Genomic DNA, 13,534 nt, shown 5'->3' with positions numbered 1-13,534 from the left:
TGGTGACAGCAGCCCATTCCTGATTGACACCATTTCTTCTATTGCTTGTATCAGCCTCTTGTTACATGGTATGGCAAGGCTGTAAGATGCCTTAGGAAATAGGGAAGCTGTAAGAAAGAGCTAGAGGTCTGGTCTGCAACCTATTCCTCACCCATGGCTGAGGGACCTTTGGGGAGAAGCTGGAGGGCACAGACCAAATGGACTTTTGAGGTAAACTGGAATTTCCCTTGGACTTCGAATTGGGCATTCCTGGGCAAAGACACTGAGACAATAAGATGTGATCATGAAAGATGTCTCTGTTGATTTCTCTCTGGTTTTTTCCCTGCTAAGAAATGTTTCATATTTTAACCTTTCAAGTCTGAATTTTTTTTCAGATCAAGAAGGCAAGCTGTATACTGCAATGATTCAGTTCTTCAAATTAATTCAAGCATTTTATGAGTCATCAAAACTGTCAATCCATTTCATACTGCTTTTCAACTTCACAGCATCCAATGAATAACCTCCCTTGCCATGCTTTGTTATACTAATTTCTTGTCTAACTTCAATGTGAACACAATGGCAGGAGTGACAAGTGACTCAAGTCCAAGAAACACAGCAGTGCTTTAGCCAAAGTGTATCGTATGGGATGCAGAGCAGGGTTCTACTTCACCTACTCTTCCCATGGCTGCTCTCACAACACTGTGAACATCTTCAGAAAAGTTCCTGTCCTCAATTAATTACCAAAAGCAGCCATGTACTTTTTCTCTGAAAAACCTCACACCAGGACAAGTGACAAAAATATTCAGTCATCAGATAAAATGATGAAATAAACTGCAATAATAATAATAATAATAATAATAATAATAATAATAATAATAATAATATCCCCCATGAACTCTGTTCCTTTAGAATTATCTTAGAAAATCATTGCTTGTGGTTTATTATTCCACCTCCAATTCTTTTCCTGTGTGTTTCATTGTAAAAATGTCTTTTAGTGTTTCAGTGAGGAAGAAAGGAGATCCATAACACTCCAGCAATCAAATAAAGATTATGAAGGAGTTGGCTTGTTACACAATTACCTCTCTCTAGTGATTTTTATACTAATATTAAAAATAAGATCATTTTGAAAAAAAGAAGAAAAAGGAGCCAGGGGGTAGAGGATGCGAGAGAGATTTTTCTGGTTTTGCTAATAAAAAAAAAGCAAGCTGTTTCTATCTTATATGAGATACAAGTTACATTATTGGTAACACTGGGCTAAGAACAACTGGAACTTACTGCCTTCTGCCTGGATGTACAGGAGAATCAAGTATATTTCCAAAGAAACAGAAATGAGTATCAAAGGAAGAAATATTATATGGTTATTTCGGTTTTCAGTTTGGTAGTTCAGCATTCAACACTACAGCTGACATATTTATGAATGCTTAAATGTCAGTAAATTGTATAAAAACAATATCTCTGCAATTTATGAATCTATAATTCATTTTTTCACTGTCTGCTCTATATTTAATCACTTCATCATTTTCAAGAAAGCAAACGTTCTGAAGACGGAGATTATATCTAGCAAGTGGCTCTATATGAGAAAAGGGTTGTTATTGTTGTATCAAATTTACTCCATGATAACAAATTAGTGTCTTCTACTGGTGCTGCATTTGAATGACTTAAACAAACAAACAAACAAAAAGAACTGCACAGAAAAGAAACAGAAGAGCAAACACTTTGGAGCAGCAATTATATTTTAAAAATCAGTTGATTTAACCAGGTCAGTAAGTCAGGTGGAAAGAGCAGTAAGAAAGTGCATTATTCTATGAGATGTGTTCATCTGGACTTAACAAACCCATTGCTCTTTCTTAGCCCTCTTTGAAAATTCATCTTGGTCAATGATGCATGCTAAAGAACTGAAAATAATAAAAAAAGGGAAAAAATATAGTAATTGGGTTGAAATGCAATTGTGTACTACATATCTTCCCCTAAGACCACTTTTATTTGCAAAATAACATGAAATCAAAGTGTCCAAGATGACTGTTTCAAGCTGAGGTTTAACAAGTAACACTAGTCAACCCAATTTAACTTTTCACTAGAAGAGTTTGGCAAAAGTGAGGAAAATTTTTTTTTTGCCTAGGGGGTGATTCTTGTTTTATGCACTTCTATTTCCTAGCTTAAGGGGAAGCTTCCAGCACAAACAGAAGGTGCATCTCCCTTCCTCATTCAATGGCTTCATCTTTCCATGCCATTCAGTGCCATTTTCTTCCCAACAGCTGGTGCTGCCTTCATATTTTTCTGCTGTCAGGTTGAGTCCCTCCTGCATGGAGAGGGAGGGTGCATGGCTTCTTTCCAAGAAGGGACTCAGCCTAAGCTCAACTGATGCAAAGACCCAGATGTTCAAAGGGCAAAGTATTTGGAATTGCCTCACCAATTTGGGGGTCTCATTGATGATGTCTCTAAAGGTGTTGAGAAGGATTTTGATCCAAGAGTACCTTTTCTACAGAACAAATCTCATTAAGAGTATCCTGTCAAAATGCAGCCCCCTTTTGGAGCACTGCATACAACAGAGGAGTGGGAGAATTTGTCTGGGAGGTGTTATGTCTTTATTTTACCGTCTTCAGAAGTAGAGCTGTGTAAAATTCATTTTGCTAGATGGAAAAATGCATAAAACACATGGAAAATATAGGTAAAACACAGTATTACCAATAAACATTTCCTTTTTACTTGGAATCAAACCCAGCAAAACATATAGATCTGAATTAATGGAGCAGTGCACGGCAGACAAATTACTACAGGTATTATTGAAGAGACTCAAAGTGGCAGTTTTTTCACAATATACTATCAGACTGCATAGACTGTATAGCAGCAGCTTTCTAGTAAAGATAATTTCATTTGTTCTCATCTCATTGGCAGATTCTCAACTAAAACTGTATACCCAGGGTCTAAAAATGCATTGCACTGAAAAGAAAACACATTGATTATAAAAGAAGCTCAACCAAATTCAAACGTGATGTTTGGAAAGACAACAGCTTTGCAATGCTGATATCATTACTTGTACTATACAGGACACAGTTAGTGACATTTTCATGCACTGGCTTGAATTTTATCTTCTCCTCCTCCTTGTCCTCTGTCCACCCTCCCACCCCTGGTGTCCCCCCTTGGCTCGTTACACAAAGCAGCTCAACGACATGACGCAATAATGATTGTTTAGCACCCAGCATGCTTTGGGAGACTAGAGCATTGCAAAGGAAAATCACTGAGAGAAAAAAAAAAAAAATAAAATTGAAAGGTCCTGGTGGAAAAAGAAATAATAAAAAAAAAAGAAAAAGAAACAAGTGCACATAACATCAATGCCACCTCTGAGAAAAATCATCACTACACGAAGATACAGTATACATAATACAGTATAACATGCACTCTCCAATGATAAGCTAGAAGATCCAGAGTAAGTAAAGATTTCATACTTGTGCGGTTTTTTGTGCAAAATTCTGAAAGACCATGACAAAAATCACAGACTGAAAAAAGTTTTGAGATTGCCAGACAAGCTGTGGCATTCAATAACCACTCCAATGACCAGATCGTTAGCCAGCAGCTAAAGTCACATTGAGTGAACCAGTTTAAAGTTTTGAGCTGCTCATCATGATAAAATACGAGGCCATAGAGGCAGTTTGGAAGGGAATGAAGACTGTTGCTTGTGAGGGGCCAGCCACGATGGTGCTCTGCAGGAAGTGCCACACTCCGATATGCTCTGTCATCATTAGCATTTTTATTGGCTACATGAAGAAGGCGAAATAATATTAACTTAAAAAGAGATTCTATTTGCAGAAAAACACATGCACTAGTAACTCAGTGTGGCCATGTTAAATCTCTTGAGCTTTTTCTCAGAGCAGTGCAAACCACAACACTTAGAAATCTATTTAAAAGAAACTAAGATTTTTCTTAGGGGGAACGTGTGTTAAAAATAGAGGTAATTTACTCATCAGAGATACTCTGAGTACGACTGAGGAGTGGTATTCACAGCATTTTTATTTTCTGCTGAATGCCACTGAAAACAGGATTGAGAGCTGTGTTTGGATACCACACAGCAGCCTTATTGTGCTCTTTTAGGTGATTGAGAAAAATAAAGCTTCACAAAGACAGGTAGAGTGAGCTGGTAAAAAATTTAAATCTGTGATTGTCATGTGTCTGATCTGATCCAGGAGAGCATGGCTTTACCATTCGCAATCATTTGCACAAAGAAAACAAAGAAAGGGCAAATGATACAGTACTGTACCTCCATGGTCTGAGACTGGTGCATGGCTTTGATTGCATTCTGTGCCATTGCCCTTGTAGAAAATGTGACAAACGCACAGCCTGTGGGAACAAGGGGACAGGGAGCAGGAAAGACAAAAAACAACAAGACAAAAGGGTTGGACGCTTGTTAAACCAACACAGTCTACGAGAACGGCCACAAGACGACACTGTTCTCAGTAGTACATAAAAATAAACAACTTCTCTAGTTTATTTATTGACAGTGCTGACTTGCTAATCTGACCATAGATGAAAGAAAAAAAAATTAGGTGGAGATGGGTGACAAGAAGGGGTTTTATTTAATTTTTTTTTGTTTGCTTTGTTCTGTTTTTCTTTTTTTCCCCCGTTTGTTTGTTCTGTTTTGTTACTGTTTTTATTCTTTAGCCACAGGGTTTGAAATAAATAAGGCTTTTATGTAGCCTTTGGATTGCATAGTTAAATCTATTCAGACCATGCATTAAGAATTGCTTGCTCTGGCTTTTGTGTAGGTAAACTGTGGATAGTAAATAAATGCCGGCATCACTGACAGCTGAACTGAGACTTTAATAAAGGGGTCCATAACATCACAAATTACTGTGATGCACCAAGAAGTATCATACAAATAAGAATGAGAAAAACACCACTGTGTATCCTATGACTATTTGTGAAAAGACTCAGACAAAATTCAGTAATGTAGGTGGAATCTCAACATTTAAGAAAATAACATTTTAAAAATAAAAATCCTTATGGTATTTGTTTCTCCGAGTTCTAGGTACAAGTATAATTCTTTGATCCATGAAAGCTACTGCCAGCTTGAACAATTCTGAAGCTATGTGCATGAATAACTGAAAAAATCACTCTTTTTTTCCCCTCTTCAGCCTTTAAAATCATAATGAAAAGGCAGTAGGCTAATGCCTGGGCTATTTTTCCACCCTTTTACTATTGTCAGCCATACCTACACTGGGCATGGTGCAGGTCAGCGTTTTCAGCGCATGACTCACTGCCCTTTTGGCTAATAAAAACATTGCCTCCTGAGATTTACATTTTATTCTTCATGCACCCTTGGGCATCTTAAAGAAAAAGACTGTGAAATTAATGCAGATTCAGGCTGATTTTGTAATAATACCATGGCACACTAAAAGCTTAGCTAAAGCAACACAGACTTATTTCACTTGTGATCTCTAATGACTTTAAAAGTGCATTGATTTTCAGCTCCCTTAGCCTTGCACAGTTTGAACTTAGGTTTCAGAGAATAATTTAGTGTTCCACTCAATTTCCTCAAAACATTATTATTATTACTACTTAAAAGATTTCCAAATGAAGCAGATCTAAGCACTGAGAGGCTAAAGCATATTGTCATTTTAGAGCTAATGCATGAAAGCTACATTCTGGCATCAAAAATACAATATTGTTGCCCCTGTGGCCAATGGGCAAAATAAACCATTTTGCAATCCAGCAAGCAACAGATTGTTTGGTTTATGCAAATCAATTTGAGGCATAGAATACCTTTTCCTTTTAGCTCTGTGTGTACCTGGTAAGATTATCAAGTCAAGACTGTATTCACATTTTAATCAAACAACAGTAAGAGAAAGCAATGCCTGATCATTACCCAAAAGCACTACATCTAGTCATGAAAATAAAGTCAATGCATTTTTGCATCATGCGGTATTTTTTTTTCTCCTTAATGTAAAGGCCCTTGATTCAAAAGAAGCTAAGCTGGCTTATGTAGCTCTGACTGATAGATGAGCATGATAAAATCAGAAATCAAAATTCTTTTACCCAAACTTCACCACAGCATTGTGACTTTCTGTATTTCTTAGGTAACAAAACAGCTGATGATGTCTCACTACTCTTTAGCCACACTACATAATGCTATACTAGTCTTGTTCAGCAACATATTTCTGTCAAAGAATATGATGTAACAAACCAGCTTTCTGTACAGCAATCTAGACAAAATGTGCAGTAGAAGGGTAAATAATCTACAGTACTTCTCCTAGATTCCATATTGCTGCTGTGCACTAAAATTAAAGAGGCCCAAATTTACCATCAGTCTCAAAGCAATCTCTCTTAATACCATTTCTGTTATTAGCATTATTCTTTTCTTGTCTTGCAAATTCAGTGGGAGATGAGCACAAATAGAGATATACTGGAGGGCAGGCAAGGAAGCCCATGCAGAGCCTTGAATAATATTGTTGATAATGGTCAAGAAACTGCTTCATTCATTTCTTTGGTTCTCACTATCCAGGAGTGTGTACTATGGTGACAATTACTGAATGGAGGTTTCAAATGCATGAGAAGCATGTAAAATGTCAACAAAAATCAGTAAGACACAGTTTATGCATTTATCACAATTTCTCCCCAGCAGTTCTGCTGTAAGTAACTTACTGAGAGATGTTGCAATTAGCAGGTCTCAAAAGAAATGTGAATCATCAGAGAAATAAGGCTACATTCCTCTCAAGATAAAGCAGACTGTCCCTTCCCACCCTTGAGCTTTCTCTCTCTTTAACCACAGGGCTCGGCTGTTGGGTGCTTTCAGTGCCCACCACCACTGCAAAGCCTTCTTCCTCACTCCTCAGCCCAAAAGCAGTTGCGTGGGTCTCATTGCCTTTGTCACGGAGCAAAAAGACCTTTGTAGCAGATCTCTGTACCAATTTGAAAGAAACTTGTTCTTTGGGCAAGGGGAATGCCTGATGAATGAGGTTATGCAGCTTGAATATGAGCATTTGGAAGCAGCATTCCACAGAGAGGATGGGGCTGCATTTTAATTAGGGTTTGCCAGCCAGAGGCTACAAGGTTAAGTCCCCTTGTTATCTCCATTCAGCAGGCCATTTCCCACCAATAGACAGTGGCCATTTCCACAGTAAATGTCCAATTTACCTCAATAACATGGCAAAAATTCAGTAGACAACGTTACTTCTGAATTATTTGAAAACCCAGACTTTAAGAGGTTGCCATCAAGTGCCCCAATTGAACATTTGTTAATTTAACCATCCTTCCAGACATTGCTACATGTATTCACATTCAAGGGTTATTTTTTCAGCTGCCAAGCCTGGACACTCACACACAACATTTATGTATTTATTATGTGTGCATATATATTTTATTGTGCATGGAATATGGGATCATATCTATTTTATTATGTGTGAACTATGGACTCCTTTCCTTCATGACCAGACTGCCACACTGGATGGGAGCTTAGCCTATGTCATAGGATTTGGTCTATTTAACTCAATCACTTTGCATTTATATTTTAGGTGTTCAGAAAAAGCTGTTCTGAAATGCTTTTATTTACTGCTATGGTCAATGGAAGCACCTTGATTTTCCTCTGTGGGGCACATATGCACTGGAGGAAGATGGTTCAGTTTGGCACCTAGAATTTAATCAGAAGTTGGTGTCCAAGGACACTGAATTTAATTTCTTTATGCTTCTGAAGGGTTGGGAAAACCCTTTCCAGCACTCTCTCACTCACTGTGTCACATGGGTGCAGGTGGTCTTTTGGGAACACACTGCCAGCTTTAGGACCGTAAATCACAATTAGAAGAGGACAGGACTAATCAGATTTCATGCCTTGTGGTGCAAGGAAACATGAGAGATTTCCGTGGCCTCTTACCTCATGCTATGAAACGTGGCATTGATTGGCATGCCACGGAACGAGGTCTTCCCGACCCACAGCTACCAGCAAACTATTTCTGTTCTACCCCACCGAGTCCTGATATTCAATTATTCCCTTCTTACTGGAGCTGTGGAGCTCTCTGGGAGGGAAAATATGGAGAGGGGGATATTTTTACAGCTAATGGCTTGAAATAACTTCAGTTTGTACAACCAGCTACCTAGCTACGCCAAAAAATAGATTGTTTTGTAAAAACAGCCAACCTACAAGACACCTCGAACTTATTTATCAGGTCTGGTTTCAAAATGTCAGGAATCACTGACAGAAGGAAAAGGGGAGGGAGAGAGAAGATCTAAGAATTTTAGCTGCTTCTCCAAGACTGCCTTCTTACCCCCTACAGCAGATAAATGAGTGACTGGGGAAGGGCTGCTGGAAGTTATTTCCTTCTGCAGGCAGGATTGGAGTAAGGCACCCAGCCCTGGCATGGGAAAAATTTTTGAGCCCATTATCTCATCTGCCACATTGGCTGAGAGAACATCTAAATTCACAGGGTTACTCCTTACCGCTCTCCAACCACAAACTGAAAGAGAATTCTGAAAAAGCAGTCAAATGTGATAGGCCTCCTCCTTGATCCTGGCCATCCCAAACCTTGGGCTTGCTGCCTAACACAACATCAACTCCTTCAAGCTGGAAGTGAAGGAGAACATTTTTATGTATGGAAGCTTCAGGTAAGGTTCATACCTACACAAGAAACCTCCTTCATGAAACCACTGTGGTCCACCAGAGCTTTTAAAATGAAGCCAAAGGGAGATGCAAAATGCAGTGACATGGTTTGGAAGTCTAAAAAACAGGGTTTTGACACAGAAGAAGACCCAAGAGATTTTCAAAGCCACCCAAGCAAGTGCAGGGCTGCGAGTGCTGGCTGTGCAGCTGGTGCTGTAATGGTTGCACCACAGATTCCCAGTACACTGTAAACAAATTTTTCTTCAATTTCTGTAAAGAAACAAAAGTGAAAAGCTGCCAAATATTCCTGCAAGGAGTAGTTGGGATCCTCTGAGATGAAAGCTTCTATTTAAGGAAAAGATAAGGCTTGAATAAAAAGCTATGGAAATTGAAGTGTGATAAAAATAAGCTCCAGTTGGGTTAAAATGTTTCTAGCTGAGATTGCAAAGTAGACATTTCCTTTTCCTTTCCTGTGCTAATACAGCCTAATCTGAAGGAAGGAGCATCCTGGAAAACAGCCTTCTAATGAAGATATCACACAAAAATCTGCCTTAGACTCTAAGAAACATTTCATATACAAACTAAATTGTACATCAAATTGTTTACCATAGTGATATCTGGTTGTTAAATATTACCTAAGACACACAATGACAGGTCTGAGACCAAGTGCAACAATTCAGTCTAAAGAAAAGAATTTGAAAAAGCCACAGTGAAGCTCTTCAGTTTATGCATATCAGGCACATAGAGGTAACAAGAGGCACATTCTGTAACCATGACTCAGGTCTTCAGCTCTACTGATTTGACTGGATGACAGGCTGTAGATTTTAAATTTCCTGAAGTTCATGGTTCCCTCAAAGCATTTGTAATTGGACATTCAATTACCCACCCTGCAAAGCAGAGACTTCAGTAAGAGGAATTTACACAAACCTAGAATTAAATGGGTACCAAAGACCATGTTCTCTAACTGTGCCTCGATGATCTTCTTGCTGGAATAAAGCCTCTTGCAAATTATTTCATTTCAGGATTGCCTCTTGGGAGGGATTGCTGCAAAACTGCAGTAATGGAAATCTGAGATGTAGTTACTGGCCAAAGGCCAGCAGAGACATTGGTCAGTTGGATGTGTTGCTTCCCTCCCAGCTGCAAAAGAGTTTCAGCAAGGGAAAACAAAATTAAATGTGCCATAATGATTGGAAAAAATGAAAATGTTACCACATTGCAGCACAAGGCATAAGGCACGGAGGTGCTTCTGAAGAGCTATTGATAACACAGCACTTCCATGTCCTTGCTTCCCATCATGTACTGATACACAATTCAGAAGGTAACCCCTAATCTAGGGTGTTCCCACAGCTGGCACTTCGTGCTACTTTAGCTCAGAAAGGAGCAGTAAATATCCAGAGGAAAGAAAACCCCAGCATAAAAGTCCCTCACCTATCCTTCCCTGCAATTAATTGTGATGCAAATACTAATTTTCTTTTACTATTTCATCAAGAAAACCCTTGAATCTGAAAGTTCTGAATGGATTTTCAAGAAATTAAATTGCCTCACCATGGTGTATCTCGCTATTCCATTTCTAACCTGCTCTTAAAGCAAAGAAAGAATGAAAAAAACAATCCTTGTAATTAATGTCTGCAGAAATGTTCACTTGTCCCATGTGCCTGGTGATGTTTTGTTAAAATATCATACAATTAGGAGCCTAGAAGATGTAGAAAAATGCATTTTGAGCTTTCTCACAATTTTCAGGGTATATCCAACTCTCTGTACATGTTTTTAGCAGGTTTTTTCAGTGCATGCTATTAACCCAGTTGACTTCTTTCTGGTATCTGATATACAAATCTGCACTTAGCAATACAGCAGAATAATTTGCTATGTGGTGCTCCTGTGATAAGGATAAGAGGATTTTTTTTATCATCATTACGGATGGTAATAATTCCTAGAGTGATACAGAGATATTGATCCACTGATCTAAAAAAAGCATTTTACAAAGGCAGAGGAGCATCACTACTCTTATTTTAAGCAACAGGATAACAGAGATGATGAGTGACCAACTCACCTATGGTCAATACAGCACATCAGTGGCACAGCTACACAGCTACAAATCAAACGTGGGGATTTCTGGCTATTTTTGCACACTCCAGCTCTCATTGCCTGGCTGTCTGTGTTGGCATCTGTGGTCATGTAGACATTACATAGTGCTGGGAGTCAGGAGGTCTGAAAGTTTCCTTAAGCCGTTTACAATAAGTGATTTAAAATCTTAATCATCTGAGGCAGTTCACTTCTACTTTTTCATGATAATGAAGCTTAGCACATGATATCACAATCATGAATTTTTGTAAAGCATATTTAGCTCTTCAGAAAAAGTGCTGGATTAAACAACCCTGCAGGCTGAATCCTTCTCTCTGAATAATGAATATCATACAGGAAGTGGAAAGCTTCTTTAGATAGTCCCATGAACCCTGCTCAAGAGGCAGCCAGCCTCTGTGGCTGTTGGGTCCCTGGGTTCTTTATCTCTACAGCCAACAGGGTATTTTTATTTTTTAATACCTTTCACAGCTAGGAATTACTCGCTGCCAGCCTGCTAATTTCACAGGGACTATCTCAGAGACTTTGGAAGGCAATGCTTTATGGTTGCTGCCTAGTCTTGTAGCTGATAGAAATATAGCAAGTTACAGGTATAAACAATGGTTATTTCTTAGATGCAGGAGTGAGTAACAATGGGGTAAAACATGACTCAGACAAAAAAAAAATCTCAGTTTCTTTAAAATACACTGTTCCACCACTGGAGCTCCGTATCATTACTTCAGCCTCATTTTAGAGCGGAGTTTCAAACAGCTGACAATAGGAATTTGGAGCGGAAAAGGTGACAGTCCTTTATGAGTAGTGACAGCAATGGGTGTGACTTTAATATTAAAGTTCTGTCAACTCTTGGTTAGGAACTACAATAGAAACAATGAGCTGCATCTCTCTCCCCTTCTCCCTTTATCTCAGCACTTATATCACACTCATCACAAAGTGTTACATTTTCCCTTGATGCCACAGGACGGGATTTCTCCTTGCTATTGGAGCCCATGTGGTACAATACAACCCTAAATCCTGCCTATGAGTTGACAGCAGACTGTTATACTCCCAGTGGTAAAGTTGCTGATGTAGTGTAGATGGGCTAAAATAAAAGTCAACCGAAACCTTTTTAGTCTTTACTAAGGAAAAAACCTCAAACCCAAACCCAGTCCAAACCAAAACTGTTTTACTGAGCCATGTAACCTGGAGCTATTCCTTGCAACTATCTACTGGTAATGCAGATTATTTTCCTGAACCCTTTAAGAAATCTTGACAGCTGGCATAAATACCGAAGAAGATGCTGCTCAAGCTTTTTTCATCTGAGATGCCATGAGGTGTACCTGCTAGGCAATTAAAAAGAGATACCAAACAGAGTTTACTGGACCATATTTCCATCTCACTGCTGTGAGCACTGAACTGAGCTCCCAAAGGCTCTGGCATGGCAAGGTCAGTGTTTTCCTCAGACAGCGACTATTTTTCATTCACCCCTCTGTGTCTAGGAGGGGAGCACATCTGGATGGGTGATGAGAAAATAAATTATGTTTGTGGCAAAGGGAATTAACATCTTGGAAATGGTAACATGAATTAAAACTCATTAAGGATTTGAACTCTTTACAAAGATTTAACAGTGTAAATTCTCCCTCCTGAAGCAGTTTTTCACCTTGTGCTTTTTCAGTCAAGCTCCCTCCTCTGCAGATGTCCCTCAGCACTTTTCGTTTCAACTGCAATACCAACCATTTTCACAACACTTTGCCTTCTCTCATGGAGTGGTGGTTTTGTGAAGCTGATAAAAATCTGCCTGAAAACCTGGTTGGCGCAGCTGAACCTATTTTGAAGTGTGAACATGGGTGTGTAGAAAGCAATTCGAGTTTAACAAGGCATGAGGCATGAGGGCATGATAGAATATCAGTCGTGATTGTGACTGAAATGAACCCGAGCGGCACAGAGGATGCAGCTCTGCTGTGGTTACTGGTGTGTGACCTACCTGGACTGAGATCTTCAGTCTCCAGCAGGATAGAACAGCACTTTAACTGTACAGCTGTGCTGGCCAGCACACAGCACTGCCCTGCCTGATACATTGGAGATGTGGCTTAGGAATTTCAGCTCCTGATTGTTGTGAGATTGCTGTTCACAGCAGAACAAAACTACCCCACCAACCTTGCTTACTCTGTTGGATTTCATAATTAGCTTTTCTATGTTCCTACTATCCCAAGTCTGTTGAATTAAAGCAAGTATGCAGTGGGATTTTTATGGATCCCAGGAAAGATCCATTTCTTTGTTGGGTGATGCTGACAAGTCAATTAAATCTTTTTTTGGGGCTCAAAACATCTGATGCGTAGATCTTGTTATTTCAGCAGTTAATTAGCTCCTTTCCCACTTGTGTCTTCCATCATCCCTTCCTTGTGCTGCTCACACAATGAAATCACTGAAAATCAGAAATACTTATTTTGCCTCAGTGTTGGGTCTAGAAAGATAATGGCAACACTCGACTCCATCAGTAAACATTCCTTATTGAGCTGTTGATTTAACCAACTTTAGACCTGTGCCCTAATCTTCCCCAAGGCAAAAGCCATGATCATGAGGCTCTCCTTGCCTGAAGGGATTGCTGCATCCTAGCCCCAAAAATCTGGGGATCACAAAGCATAAATGTAAGTGCATAATTTTCTTGGGGCTCCCTATTTATTTTAAGAGTGGCTTTTCAACAAGTCCTTATTGTCCAGAAGTAGTACAGTATGTGCTTTCAAGCAGTGCCATGATATATAGGAATACCTGCACTTCCATTGCTGAAATTTATAGGTGTTTTATAGAAACTGGAAACCCCCACACACAAAATGTTACACAAAATTTTGTGGATCCTATTGCCTACTAGAAACAAGTAGGTCCAAAAGTAAAGAAAAAAAATCCATATCTATACCC

General features: G+C 39.1%; 1 protein-coding gene across 14 annotated transcripts in view; it reads right to left on the bottom strand.

Annotated features, from left to right (window-relative positions):
* CELF2 (CUGBP Elav-like family member 2) overlaps window positions 1–13,534 on the bottom strand; it is a 543,235-nt gene that overhangs the window by 51,835 nt on the left and 477,866 nt on the right. For 13 of the 14 annotated variants that reach the window (XM_038154615.1, XM_038154614.1, XM_038154616.1 and 10 more), the window contains one exon: window positions 4,235–4,314. The exons of the other annotated variant lie outside the window; for it this stretch is intronic. In XM_038154615.1, coding sequence (XP_038010543.1) covers window positions 4,235–4,314 — 80 coding nt within the window. The remainder of the gene's footprint in view (window positions 1–4,234; window positions 4,315–13,534) is intronic. 14 annotated transcript variants of the gene reach the window in all.

This window comes from Motacilla alba, chromosome 1A, assembly GCF_015832195.1.
Source record: "Motacilla alba alba isolate MOTALB_02 chromosome 1A, Motacilla_alba_V1.0_pri, whole genome shotgun sequence".
Taxonomy (NCBI): domain Eukaryota; kingdom Metazoa; phylum Chordata; class Aves; order Passeriformes; family Motacillidae; genus Motacilla; species Motacilla alba.
The sequence above is the reverse complement of the archived record's forward strand: the minus strand, read 5'-3'. Positions and strand labels throughout refer to the sequence as shown.